Source organism: Pocillopora verrucosa, chromosome 3 (genome assembly GCF_036669915.1).
Source record: "Pocillopora verrucosa isolate sample1 chromosome 3, ASM3666991v2, whole genome shotgun sequence".
Classification (NCBI taxonomy): Eukaryota; Metazoa; Cnidaria; class Anthozoa; order Scleractinia; family Pocilloporidae; genus Pocillopora; species Pocillopora verrucosa.
The window spans coordinates 13,159,303-13,174,302 of NC_089314.1; the positions used below are offsets into that span (position 1 = coordinate 13,159,303).

Genomic DNA, 15,000 nt, shown 5'->3' on the forward strand with positions numbered 1-15,000 from the left:
TTTTGATGGGATTCTGCTGCCCTGTATAAAGACAAACACCATAGAGTGTCCATAGTCGTATTCTTCTATAATAATATTTGTTTATTAATTCCTTTCTGTGTTGAAAAAAAACAATTAAAACACAAACAAAGACCTTCCTGGAAGAGGTAACCTAACTATTTAAATATAAGTATAAGTAAAAAGTAGTACTAGTAATTGCAGACTGGCAACCTATCTCACAATAAAGTTACATATTGCACAGCTGTTAGTTACTTACCATGCAAACCAACAGCTATAATGTCACGCACATATCCATGATCCATGTTGTGAGGTGTGGTCCATACACACTCACCAAACTGATATGGCACAAATCTTCCATCCTAAGAGCATAAAATATCCTACATGAATCAGGTGAATACAAATCACACACCATTTAAATCAGCCAACTCTTTCAAAATTGCCAAAATAAACTTTACTTTGTTCTGAGTATAGAGCAAATTATATGTATGCTTGCAAGAAAAAATTATCCTTACAGCTTTAGCTTTTTCCTCTGTATAAAAATGGGTCAGGTCTCATGGACATAATGTATATTGAAGTTGAGAAAAAACTAAATCAAGTGAAGTAATTGAATAGAGGTGATATAGTTGTAAGAAAAAAAAGATGGATGTCTCTGCAATTAAACCACAAGACAACGTACTCACAAATGAAATTGCCTAACGGCCAGAGTACACAAGAAATCGGGTTTCACAACATAATTGAAAAGGTGACTGGAGGAGATTGTCCTCCATAAATCTTCAACTCACTTTCCAAACTTCCGGGTGGTGAAGTGATCTACCGCCTGCGTGAACTAAATTGATGTGATCTGCGCATAGGAATTGCCCTGGACTGCAGTGAAGGCATCTGCCGCACGCCTCTTCTTCGCAAAAAGGAATGACACACATCTGCCCCAAAGGCAAAGCCTGTCTGGTCAACAGCGCTGAGACGAGCTGCTCTCTCGCATTGAGCCAAGACAAAGCCAGCGTGGCTTTCCTCTCATGGTAAGCTTTTAACTTGCGCTTCAGTCGCACTTTTTTACTTTTAGATCTTTGGTTGGTTCTCAAACCATGATGTTCGTCAATATGGGGAAGGTCTTCTTGGTCTGAAGAAAAACCGCCGCACGTGTTTAGAGAAGATCCGGCGACTACAGACGTTGTATCAGTTAATTGCTGGGCGGCATATCGAACTGGAACACTAAACTTCGACTTTCTTATAGCTTTTCCTCCTTTAAAAGTAACTACATTCAAACTTTTTTTCGACCTAAAATCGCGTTTAGGAGGCATAATGGTATCCAAAGCTTTTTCAAAGCCGCGTTTCAAGGGTTCGCAGGCTATGGCACCAGGCCTTGAGTCCTTTCAGGTCTCGATAGGTAAATAGGCCCTACTTTGACCGCTTGTATGCGTTAATTTGATACTAATTAAATCCGCATGTAAGCGGTTAATTATGAGCGAATCGGGTGGAGGACGGCGACCGTGGACCGCGCGAGTACTGGTCCGAGCACGCGAGGGTTGACGTTGCCGTCCTAAACGTAAACAAACCTTACGCAATACAACGCGACATGCACAGGCCCCGAAGGAAAAATGGCCACCTTCAGGGAGGCAAGAGAGGCTCTTTTGCTTGCTAATGCCTTGGATTTGATCGCCGATGAAGAAATGCTGCTACTCTACGACGTTAACACTTCAAAGAATCTTGACATTCCTTACTGGAAGTACGAAAAATTCAATCTGGACTCTCTTTCCGACGACGAATGCAAAAGCGAATTCCGTTTCTTAAAACATGATATCTACAATCTGCTCGACGTTCTGGATCTTCCTGACAAAATTACCTGCCCAAATCGTTTTCATGTTTACAGTGATGAAGCGCTATGTTTGCTTCTGCGTCGTTTTGCCTTTCCATGCAGGTACGAAGACCTTGTTCCCCGATTTGGAAGGCCTGTACCGCAATTATGTATGGTGGTGTCTGAGATGATGGATATTCTTTATGCCCGCTTCGGACAGTTGTTTTCTGGTATTAATCAGCCATGGCTATCACAAGCAAATCTAGTTGATTTTGCAGAAGCTATCTACAATAAAGGAGCCGCCCTTGACAACTGTTGGGGATTTATAGACGGAACTGTACGACCAGTTGCTAGGCCTGGCGAAAACCAAAGAGTATTGTACAATGGCCACAAGAGAGTGCATGCGATAAAGTTTCAAAGTGTAGTTGCACCAAATGGTCTGATCGTAAACCTTTTTGGACCTGTGGAAGGATGCAGACACGACAGCGGAATGTTAGCCATGTCTGGTTTGTTGCCAATGTTAGAAGCTCACTGTATATCTCCAACAGGCCAATCGCTATGTTTATATGGTGACCCTGCATACCCCTTGAGGGTCCACCTGCAGGGTCCATTTAAGGGTGCTGCCCTAACAGCACCACAGCAACTATTTAACAAATCGATGAGTAAAGTAAGAACAGCAGTAGAGTGGGTTTTTGGTGACATTTTAGAGTACTTTTCGTTTTTAGATTTTAAAAGAAATCTTAAGGTTGGACTCAGTGCAATAGGAAAAATGTATATCATTTGTGCCCTGTTGAGAAATGCCCACTCATGTACATATGGGTCGACAACTTCTTCTTTCTTTGGTGTTGAACCACCTCCATTAGACCAGTACTTTATTTAAGGAAATGTTATCAGAGATTCTTGTAAGATATGGGTCAATGCGCCCAGAGGAGGGAGGGGGGGGGAGGGTACTTTGTAATATACATGATGGGGAGGTTCAAAGTACTCTTTTGGGTTGAAAATTTACCCCCACAGATTTTTTTGGTCAACAGTGAATAAGTCACATATTTTGGGGGGTTTACAGGTACACATCCCCATGTCAAATTCTTTCTGCTTCATTGAATACGTCAGTAGGTTTTTTTTGGTGTAACATTTCAAGCTCATGTATTTTTTGGGTTTCTTATAGGAAGCTCTGTCAGACACCCCTATCATGTATTCTGCAAGTATCCCCCACCCCCCAACTGGGATTGTGCTATGGCTTCATCAGTACCTGAAGCCTGCTTATCTTTACCCTGCCATTTGTTAGGAGTTTTTTTTAATTGTTGCAAATGCCTCATGGAGGGACCAGATTACATTTACAAATGACCAGGCATGCACACGATCACGACCTTTAAAAGAGTGCAAATGACCAATATGTAACCTGCAGTACAATGAAAAAAGTGTATCAGTGTATTGAAATACTTCAAGGTTATAATTACTGTTTATGAAATTGTAACCTGGTTCAATTGTAACTATCAAAATGAAATTTTGAGAAAATTGTGCCAAATAGTTTGAATTTTTGAAGCTAGCTTAAATTATGTAAAACATTTCTATTATGGTAATCATTTTCAAGTTTTCTCATTTTTTTCAGCTAATAATTATTATAACTTGTAATTTAATTGCAAAATTCTTTGTTTCAAATTGTAAGGTATTTTCATATGCATATTTTTTCTCATATTTCAAGATTAATAACAACTGAAAATTAAAACACTAATTTTGGAAGTCTCTTTTTCCAAATTCTCTGGCATGATCCACAGACATTGATTAAGAATAAAAAAAATCGATCTGACTGTTATACTTGGTACAAAAACTGACTGTTATACTGGTACTGACTGTTATACTGGTACAAAAACACGTGTTAACATGGCGCGTTCACTGCTCTTCTTGAGCTCCCGTTTTATTTTAATTTTATTACTATGTTATAGCCTTAGTCCTATAAGTATATGGCAAAATCAAATTCCAAGTGGTGAATCTCTCTTTCTGTCACTAAAATTGGACAGTAGAGTTTTTCCAAGTCGCAATAACGGTCCTCGAAAGGCGAATGGTGCTGTACTGCCGCCATGTTTAAAGGCCAAAGCTTCTCTTTTCGTTTTGGAAGTTGGATTGTCTACTCTATTTCTACTTATGTTAGCTGGAGACGTCTCTACTAATCCAGGGCCACAAACTGTACGTCCTGGGAGCCAAGGTATTGGTGAAAACTCAAGCTTTGTTTCGCTTACAAGCGATGAAGAGTCAGCTAGCATGGACGATACTGTTGAGTTTCATAATGACTCAGATGATTCTTCGCAAAATGATTTATCGCCTGATGGCTTTGACTACTTTAACCTACATCTTGGTCATAAAGGCATACGCTTTGGTTCTTGGAATGTCAACAGGCTTACGACTACAAAACTAGAACAAATAAAATTGTTCCTTCTTAATGAAGATGGTCGACCACGTTTGGATATTTTATCAATCAATGAGACGTTTTTGAAACCGCTCCTCCCAGATTGTCTATACTCAGTCCCTGGTTTCACAGTGCACCGAAAGGATCGGATGGGCCTGAAAAATGGTGGTGGGGTTCTAATTTATGTGAATGACGATCTGAAACATCGAAGGAGAGTCGACATTGAGCATAATAATAATATAGAAGCATTGTGGTTGGAAGTCTTTCCATTCAAATCTAACCGTCCCATTTTATTCGCCGGCATTTACAGACCTCCTTCAACTAATTTATCAGAGGATGAGGCCATCGAAAATATGTTAGAATTAGTTTATCTATTAAATTTAGAAACCATCATTACTGGCGATATCAACATTAATTTTATTTCTCCGGCGTACAAGAAACATCCCTTGGGACGTGCCTTTTCTAACATGAATTTCAAACAGCTCATTACTGAAGTTACTCGACCATCAAGCGGAACCTGTCTTGACTTTGTATTGTCAAATTTTCCTGAAAGAATTAAGTCTATTGTCGTCAAAAACAATGGGCTGTCAGATCATTTGCCTGTATTTGGAGTTCGTTTATATGAGGATAACGCCAAGCGTCAAAATAAATCTTTAACGATTAAATATCGTAATACGAAGCATTTTGACAAATCCGCCTTCGTTTCCGACCTCAAAGAAGTTCCTTGGAATACTGCATTTGTCTTTGACGATTTAACTGATATCTTAAATGCATGGATGGGTCTCTTCATTAACATCTTGGATGCCCACTGTCCGTGGCGAGTAAAGAAAGTAGCCAAACAAAATCAAGCTCCATGGATGACTGTGAATATTTTACAAGCGCTTCGCAGAAGGGATTCTTTACTACGTAAAGCAAGGCAAAGTCGTTGTGTCACGGATTGGAACTGCTTCAAAATCGCGAGGAATAAAGTTGTAAACATGATTCGCAGTGCGAAATATAAATACTATAATACCTGTTTCAACAACAACAAGGGAAACTCTAAAAAGATGTGGAAAACCATAAAATCACTAATGGGCGATGTATCAAAATCAGTTGAGACGCCAAATGTTGTTTTGGCCGAAAAGTTTAATGATCACTTCACTTCAATTGCTGATTCACTGAGGAATCTACTACCTAATGTACCTTATTGCAATTCAAAGGTTGAAAACTTTGTTTGTTCAAGAAAAGATCCGGATGTTCTTTTCAATATTCCTCCTGTTACCAAAGATTTTGTGCTGGGTGCTCTGTTAGGACTTAAAACAAACAAAGCTATGGGTATTGACAAGATAAGTGCAAGATATCTGAAAATAGCAGGACCAGCTATTGCTTATTCAATTACTCAAATCTTGAATATTTCAATTAATTCTGGTGTATTCCCTGATTGTTGGAAGATAGCGAAAGTCATTCCGTTGTTTAAATCTGGGGACCGTGAGGATCCTGACAATTATCGACCCATTTCGATATTACCTGTTTTGTCAAAGATTCTGGAACGTCATATACACGATCATCTCTATAATTACTTATGTGAAAACAATCTATTGTACCCTTTACAGTCAGGTTTTCGGAAACACCATGGAACAGACACTGCTCTTATACGAGTCATAGACAATTTGTTATTTAATCTAGACAATGATCAAGTCAGCGGTCTTCTTTTAGTTGATTACAGGAAAGCTTTTGATATGGTTGACCGTGAAATTCTTTTGCAAAAGCTGAATGCCTATGGTTTAACTCCAGTTGCAAGTAAATGGTTTAGTTCATACTTGACTGATAGACATCAATTTATTGCTATTGATAATGTGACATCTGACTCTACTCTTGTGAGGCATGGTGTTCCACAGGGTAGTATCCTTGGCCCTTTACTTTTTGTCATTTATATCAATGATTTGCCTCTACATGTTAATGGTGCTGACCTGGATCTCTATGCTGATGACACCACACTGACATTATCGGCAGATATCTCAGCGGTTGATTCTCTACAAGATTCACTAGCTGCTTCTTTGAAGGAAATTGAATGCTGGACGCACACCAATAAACTTCCTCTCAATGAAAAAAAGACTAAAACACTACTGGTCACAGGCAAACGCCTTGGGAAGAAACTACCAGATGGTTATAATTTATCTCTTAAAACTATGAATGGTGTATCATTGGAACAAGTACCCTCAGCTAAACTTCTTGGTATAGACATTGACCACGATTTATCAATGAACACTTATGTTGACAGACTGTGTAAAAAAATTTCACAAAGAATTGGAATTTTGAATAAGATCAAACTTTGTTTACCATTTAACCAAAGACTTTTATTTTATAATAGTTTAATTAAGCCATTATTTGATTATGCCAATGTTGCATGGCAGTCACTTTGCTCTAATGAATCTCTTTTAAGAATACTTAGGCTACAAAAGAGAGCTGCTAGGGTTTTATTAGATGCTGAACCACGTAGTTCATCAGTTATGCTATTCAATCGTTTAAAGTGGATACCATTTTATGACTCTACTAAGATGGCTAAATGTTCAATACTATTTAAAAGGATTAATTATTGTGTACCTAATTATCTTAATGATAGCTTAAGATTATTAAGTTCAGTACATTCACGCAACACTAGATTTTGTAAATACAACTTTTTATTACCTAAGTTTAAAAGGGCTAGAGAAGGAGGGAAAACTTTTCTAGTTTCTGCCATAAAATTATGGAATCAGTTAAAGCCTGAATTAAAAAAGTCTAATACACTTAAGGCCTTTAAAGACAACGTATTTAAATATTACTATAAGGACCAATCATGCTTAGCTCATTTTAATCCGTAAATTTTATTGATAGTAGTTTTATATATTCTTACTTGTTTTAGCTAATTTTCTATTTATATTTCATTCTATTAATGATTCTATTGTATTTATATATTTATTGTAATTAGGAGGACCACAAGTTTATTAGTGTTTGTGCACTATCACGTGCTATCCTCAATAAATAAAGTCTTTCTTCTTCTTCTTCTCTACTTGATGAGTGTATGTGGTAATATGCCTCGTCTGTATGCAACAGGGTCTGGGTGAGAAATCCCACATCCCATCATGTTTATACATCTTTTTGCCACTTCCCGGAGAGAGGTATAAATCATGAATCCCATCAAAATATTTGGCTTCTCCTGAATCCCCTAGGGCTATATTTGGGTCAATTATCCCATATCCCAAAAATGCCCTTTATTAATGAGACCCAGCGGTATAACTAATCATTGTTGCATGCCCTGTCAAGATTTCAGTGGTTCATACAGGCTTGTGAAGGACCATTTTGGATCCTATAATCAATAGAATTGTCAGACCAATCCAGTTTTTTAAAACTTTTATCAGTTTTATGAACCTGCTCAAAATTTTTACTTGATATATATTTTCACTGTACATGTGAATTTGACAATTTAAGTTTGGGCATGCTTAAAAAATTCTGAAGTTAACTTTATAAATACTGAAAAGCAATTATAAATGCATTTTTAAAGCATTTTTCTTAACCATTAAATTTCTTGAATTAAAAGACAATTAACTCACTGTTAGTCTTATTTTGCTCTTTGTACAATGGAATAATATTAAATGTCTCAGCTGATCGATACATTGGATTATACACAATCTGTTACAGCTCACAGCAGACCATAAAAGCCAAGATAAAATTGGCAAAAATATATAATTAAGTTATATATGCATACATGTAAAAATGTAAATGTTTATATATATAAATATATATATATATATATATAATAAAATGCGAATGAATTAAATAAACGTGAAACTTTGAAATCTTACAGAGTCTTAAAGAACACTTTTTACTTGGTGATTTTCTCAATAAGTGCCAAGAGCATTTGATTTTGCAGTTGCTGCTGCTGAATTTTAACTTGCATTTGTTGTTGTTGTTGTTGTTGCTGTTGCATATACTGGAACATCTGAAGTTGTGCAGATTGTTCTTTCTTTTTTACTTCTAATTCCTCTTGTCTTAGCTCAAACTCCCGTTCTGCCTTTTCCCTCAAATACACGAGGGTTTCTGATCCTGATGATCTCTTTCTCGGTGTTGTTTGTTGCCCATCCTCAGCTGTTGCCTTTCTTTTCTGAGTCTCCCTCAGCTTCTCCATCGACCTGTTTCTCATCTCTTCTGCCTTTTTCCTTTCATTCTCCTTATTTTGGTCATTCTTCTCTGACTGTTCTCCGGCGTCTCTTTCACTTTCCTTAAACTGTTCCACTATCTGTTCCAGCAACTTGTCTGTTTCTGTCATCTCAGGGGATATCCCACTTGCTCGTTCTTCCTCAGCCATTTTGTTCTTGAATTTCTTTGAAAGTAATTGATACCTGTCCCTGACTGCTCTCTTGTTACGGAGCCGATCATGGAATAATTCTGTGGCATTTAGCCTTGCCGTAATGCCCTCCCACACTTGCCCTCTATCTCTTGTTGATGGTTTGAATTTGTAAGGCTGTGACACCACAATTTCTTGTAAAAGAAGCAGGTCACACTCCTGTGTCCACTCCATTTTAAAAAGATGCCTATTTTAGGGTATGAAATATAATCAAATAATTAATTTATTACCAAATAAAAAGAATAAAAATATTAATAAATAAGTTGGTAATAAGGTCTGAGTGGAGTACAATTCAGGGATTAAATACGGTGGTGCAGGCAGAACCAATCAAAATTGAGAATTTTGTTAGAGCTATGATTAATAAATAAATAACACATAGTAATTAAAATGTTTATGTGGCTCATGATCGTGCAGCTAAAAAATACATATATAAACACATATAAACAGTTTTTGTTAGCCTGAATGGACTTTATAAGGAGTACAGTACGACCAGTGTGAAAAGGAATATTTTAAACTTCATATGAGTGGCAGCAGCTAGCTTGCTGATACAAAGGTTTGAAATTATGAAGGCCAACAACAGAGTAGTTTTCATAATTAATCAAGTTGTAAATTACTGCTCAACAGTAAAGAAACAAACTTAGACATAAAGAAAATGGGCCCCATACAAGGCGAACACTGAGTATGCTGTCCTATTTCCGGACTTCTTTTACAATCATATACACAGTTATATCATACCTTGAAACGGCACTAATACCATCTAAAATTTTATCTACCTTTATTACATGAAATTTGAATTAATGCCGCCTCGAAAGTGTCGCTAAATTAAAGTGAGTACACTATGAAATTTTGCCATCTGTATGTCTATGGGATAAAATGTTGCCATCTGCAAAAGTTGAATGATTTTTTTTATATATATTTAAATCAAGTTATGACATTTATAATTTTATCAAATACATTTTCGCATCAAATAAGCTTAAATATTTTGAATTCGCAAAAGTTTCAGTTCGTGAAATCGCTAAAACTAAGTGACTTATGTTCCAAATTTTACGAAAAATCGCTAAATTAAAGTGTCACTAAATGGGAAATTTTCAAAATCGCTAAATTAACATGTCGCTAACATTTCATGCAATAAGGTATACGATTTAAAATTTAATCTATATCTATCTTTATTATAAATTTTGTTACTTTCACTGCAACAAGGGCCGTGAATTTTTATTGCATAAAGACGGCTCCGGCTCTTAGTTTTTATCCGTAATTACGATGAGAGTTAGTCAAGAAGTTGTCACTTTACTAAACTGCCAACAGAGAAAACCTTAAATGCTTACAATCCTTACTAATTCATTTCTACTTGTGCCCAAAAAATAACAAATTATTGCTCATTAGGCGAAAACAGCGACATGTAAACACACCATTTTGCGTAACAAGTTCGCTTCATTTGCCGTTTGTAAAAAGACCTATCACCAGACACAGAGGCTCATAACTAAAGAAATAATATGTTTCTATGCTATAACCGAAGAAAAAGACAGTTTAGATTAAAATAAGGGGATAAAAATACTCACGTTCTCCTCACAACCTCAGTCGCCTTATTTTCACGTCGTGAACGTCAAGAGGACGGCAGTCTCAAACCGGAAGTTGCGTCAAATGGCTCACGAATCAGGTTGTCATGCGCGTCTCACGATCAATTTTGCTGTCCTCTCCCTTCTGCCGTCCTGTTGCGTAAGGTCTCTAATATTACATCGTGGCAGTGGTGTTAGCCCAACATAATGCCTGATACAGAAGATTCTAGTCCTGGACTAATTCAACTTCAATCTCAAACGGCAAATAATCTCCCTCCTCCGGAAAAATTCAGCGGAGCAAATTCACCACAACAAGCTGAACTTTGGTCAAAATGGTTTTGTCATTTCGAAAGATATTGGATTGCATCTGGCCTCAAACATAAACCAGACATCGAGCAAGTTGGAACCCTACTCTACTCTATGGGTGAATGTGCAAATGATATTCTTAAAACCCTAAATATTGACAAAGAAAAAGCTTCATACGAAGAGGTAAAAACAGCCCTTAACGAGAACTATGAAATCTGTCGCAACGTGCTGGTCGGGCGTGCCAAATTCAATAAAAGAGTCCAAAAACTGGGAGAACCTGTGGATTAGTTTATACAAGACCTATACAGACTCGCGGATGACTGTGAGTATGGTTTAGAGAGGATGATTCAAGAAGGAGTCAGCTCCCCAGTTACAGAATGGTGCTCCGGGATAGTCCCAGTCCTCAAGCCAAACGGAAAAGTTCACATCTGTGTAGACCTAGTCCAACTCAACAAAAATTTTAAGAGAGAGGTCCATCCAATGTATTCTGTAGATGAAAGCCTAGCAAAGCTGAGTAAAAGTAGAGTCTTTAGTAAACTTGACGCTAACAGCGGGTTTTAGCAACTCCTTCTCGACAAGGAGCCCCACCTACTTACAACCTTCATCACACCATACAGTTGTTACTGTTTTAATCATCTTCCCTTTGGGATCACCTCAGTTCTGGAAGTCTTCCAGCACACCATGACTAGTATCCTGGGGGAAGAAGAAGAAGGATAAGATCAAACGAACCGTGCTTTACCAAGATTTAGAAGAAGGTGGGCTACGCATGACAGATGTAGATCTTATGTTTAAAGCCTTGAGACTTGCATGGATCCCTAGACTTTTCAATGCTGGAGATAAAAATTGGTGCTCTGTGCCAAACCACTATTTCAGGAAACAGGGGGGCTTAAATTTTCTTCTAAAATGCAACTACGACACAAAGTACTTCCCTCAATTGCCAGCCTTTTATATGAACATTCTCAAATTCTTTCAAGAATTAAAAATACTTTACAGTTATGACCAGGAAAGTGATGTAGTACTGTATAATAATAAAGAAATTCTAGTAGATGAAACACCCGTTTATCTCAGCAACTGGAGGGAGAAGGGAATCGTTTCTATTAAAGACTTGTTGAAGGAGGATGGTAGCTATCTCTCATTCCAGGAATTTAAAGGAAAGTTTTCTTGCAAGACAAACTTCCTCCAGTATTTTCAGATTATTAGTGCCATACCTGACCGGCTACGGTCGAAAGCAAGACAAATAGAATCAGTTAATAATCAGTTTTTCACAAGTAACGATCATCTTTTTCACCTCAACGGAAATTTCACGCTCAACCTTGATAAAGCCAAATCAAGGGATTTCTATAATCTTTTAATTGCTAAAATCAACACTGGAGGTTAGGCAGGTCCTAAAAGATAGAGCGAAATACTTTCTTTGAATGATGAAAAATGGGCAAAGATATTTACGTCAATACGAAAGCTGTGCAAAGAAACAAAACTAAAAGAATTTCAATTTAAGTTTATTCATAGAATCGTGGTGACAAAGAGAGAACTATTCAAATATGGTATTAAAACTGACGAAGAATGCTGCTTTTGTGGGGAAAAAGACTCAATCGATCACACCTTTATTCACTCTCCCTTTACGAAATCATTCATACAGAAAGTCATTCGGTGGTTTAACACAACGTACAATTCACAGTTCTCTCCAACTACGGAGGAACTTTTCTTCGGAATTACCTCCAACTTAAACGAGAATAGTACCACCAAGAAATTTGACTACGTCACACTATTCATGCGTTATTATATCTATAGTTGTAAACTTAACAACAAGCCCATTGTCCTCCACGACTTTGTGAATGCAGTTCACCAAAGGGACCTAATTGAAAATACCGTCAATAACTAGCTCCTGACAAATGCGGTTAAAATATCTCAACTCTCTTTAAAAAAAAAAAAATACAAAATAAAATAAAAACAAAATTTAAATAATAAAAAAGTAAATAGATAAAAAACTTAGTGGTACACCTGCCAACAGTGAAACTCTCACCAAAACACTTCAAACAATACTCCTTACGTTCTTTTTCTTTTTCTTTTTTCACTTTTGTCATAGTTCCTCATTTAATGTATCAAAGTCTCAATGCACAAATGTAATTTAGCAGTAATAGCTTTTCAATCAACGTATTGTATTCGGATATGGTAAAGTTATCGTTTTATGTTATTCATATTGTATTATTGAACTTTATTGTAAGTAGACTAACATCTCCCTTTGGAGAGTACGGCGCAATAAAGAGATACTATTAAAAAAAAAAAAAAAAAAAAAATCCTGGGGGACCTCAAGGGAGTTGTATGCCATATTGATGACACCCTCGTACACGCGGCAACACAAGTGGAGCATGATGAACGACTCAGAACTGTCCTTAAGCGGCTACAGGAAGCCAGAGTGATGCTCAACAAGAAATGTGAGTTTTCTAAGCATTCTGTAAAATTCCTGGGACATATTTTCAATGAACAAGGCATCTGTCCAGACCCGGCCAAAACTGAAGCTATATGCAGTTTCCCAGTCCCACAGAAAGTCAACGACCTCCAACGCTTCATGGGAATGGTCAACCAAATGACAAAGTTTATACCAACCTGGCCAATCTCAATGAACCACTACAACAACTCCTAAAGAGAGAACATGTGGAAATGGGATAAAGCCCTACAGCAGTCATTTGAAGGAATCAAGAATGAACTGACATCTGCAACAACCTTGCCCACTACAACCCAAGTTGTCCTACAGTCATCTCAAGCGATGCCTCTAACTTTGGACTTGGGGCAGTTCTTATACAGCTCCAAGAAGACGGTACCAGGAAGCCGGTGTACTATGCATCTAAAGCCCTCTCAGAAACTGAGAAGAGGTACGCAGTTATTGAGGAAAAGGCCCTGGCCGTGACACGGGCTTGTGAAAAGTTTATCAACTACATACTCGGAATGAAGTTTACAGTGGAAACCGGCCACAAGCTGTTAGTACCCCTTTTCACTTCAACTAATCTCTCCAAAATGCCACCATGCATCTAAAGATTCAGAATGCATCTGATGAAGTACAAAGCCAACTCCGCACCCAGTTACCAACCTTCCCTGACAATCTACAACCAAACCTATGAATGAAAGACCCGACAAAACTAGATGCCAAAGAGGAACTTTACCACAGCAACCAGAAAAGCAACCATGGCCGCAGATACAAGGCAAAAGACCTACCAGAACTTCAGAGCGGAGATAAAGTTTGGATTTGCAATCAAGATCGAATGGGAAGAGTCCTAGCGACATCTTCATCACCACAATCCTACATAGTAGAAACAGACAAGGGAACACAGCTTTGAAGGAACAGGGCAGCCCTAATTTCAGCAGATACTTGTACGAAGACACCCGACACCCAACCAGAAGCTAACGTTGAGACAGAAATGCTGAGACAAAAATCAAAAGTGCCCACCAACAAAGACCTGACCACAGCTGCAACCAAGCCTACTGAGAGCTGCTACAAAGCTGAACTAGACACCCCGAAAGTGCAGATTACACGCTCAGGGAGAGTAATGAAACCGCTGCAGAGACTTATTCAGGACACTTGAACACTGAACATTTGAACATTGCTTTTGTTTACTGTAGACCCTTATACTGTTTAATATGTCGTTTATAATTGTTTGTTTGATTACTGTAAAAGCTTTAAGGGGAGGTGTAGTATGGTATCCCCGTGTATTATGTGTTCGTATGTCACGTGACTAGTACATGGAGAGAGATCTGCGATCTTAATTAAAAAGACCTCGTTCTGTTGACATTTATATCTGTCTCATCCTGCTTCTTCGTATAATATTACAGTAGTAGTCAAATCACATTTCTCACTTGTAGAGTGTAAAGCAAGCATCAAGCAAGCAAGATGGAAGATAAGAAGACTAAGAAGACATCAAAGAGGGTTGACCCTTATGCCAAGAAAGAGACTTTAAAGAATAAGAAAGACTGGGCTAAGAACAAGTTGAAAGGTAGTCTCGTTATAGATGCACTGCCTATGAAAAACCCAGACTTTGTTGCTAAAGATGAGAGATCATCCAAGTTCGAGGTGGATTGTATGAGTCAAGTCATCTAAGCAAACATCACCTCTGAAAGAGTTGAACCAGCTAGTGGAAAGTGTTCAGAATGAATATATTAAATATCTTCAGACTGAATTTATTAAATATGGCGGGAAGGACAAGCATTTTGCTCGCTCCCAAATGTATGGCCTGGCTTGCTCTATTCATAATCCTTTGTAGTGATGAACCAGGTAAAGAACAAGACAGCAGGATAGTTAATGTTTTCATTGCAAGTGCTCTCAATATCAAGCACTTCCCAGCCCGAAATTCTTGCAATTCAAGAAAGTACGTGAAACGAAGAAGAATCGCGTCTTCGGCAAAATACCTGACAGCTATAAATTTTGGGGAAATTGCTCTCTTGGCAACTTATTTGGTTTTACTATCAGGCAAGGTGATGACTAACCCTGAACCTTCCCATTATGGGGGTGATGTACCAACGTTTCTACAGAAACCGGGCCTCAAAACTGCACATTTAAACATCGGGAGCCTCCCAAAACATTTCAACA

At 37.8% G+C, this 15,000-nt stretch overlaps 2 protein-coding genes across 2 annotated transcripts; one reads left to right on the forward strand and one right to left on the reverse strand.

Annotated features, from left to right (window-relative positions):
* Positions 1-1,595: 1,595 nt before the first annotated feature.
* LOC136279906 (uncharacterized) lies at positions 1,596-2,672 on the forward strand. Its single transcript, XM_066164355.1, has one exon. It carries the CDS (start codon positions 1,596-1,598, stop codon positions 2,670-2,672), a length of 1,077 nt encoding a protein of 358 aa, XP_066020452.1.
* Positions 2,673-8,037: 5,365 nt separating this feature from the next.
* On the reverse strand, positions 8,038-10,201 carry LOC131792211 (putative uncharacterized protein DDB_G0274435). The gene is made up of 2 exons (XM_066164646.1): positions 10,119-10,201; positions 8,038-8,746 (listed from the first exon to the last, which is right to left on the reverse strand). The coding sequence occupies exon 2, from the start codon at positions 8,731-8,733 to the stop codon at positions 8,038-8,040; it is 696 nt and encodes a 231-aa protein (XP_066020743.1). The 5' UTR covers positions 8,734-8,746; positions 10,119-10,201.
* Between the last annotated feature and the right edge of the window lie 4,799 nt (positions 10,202-15,000).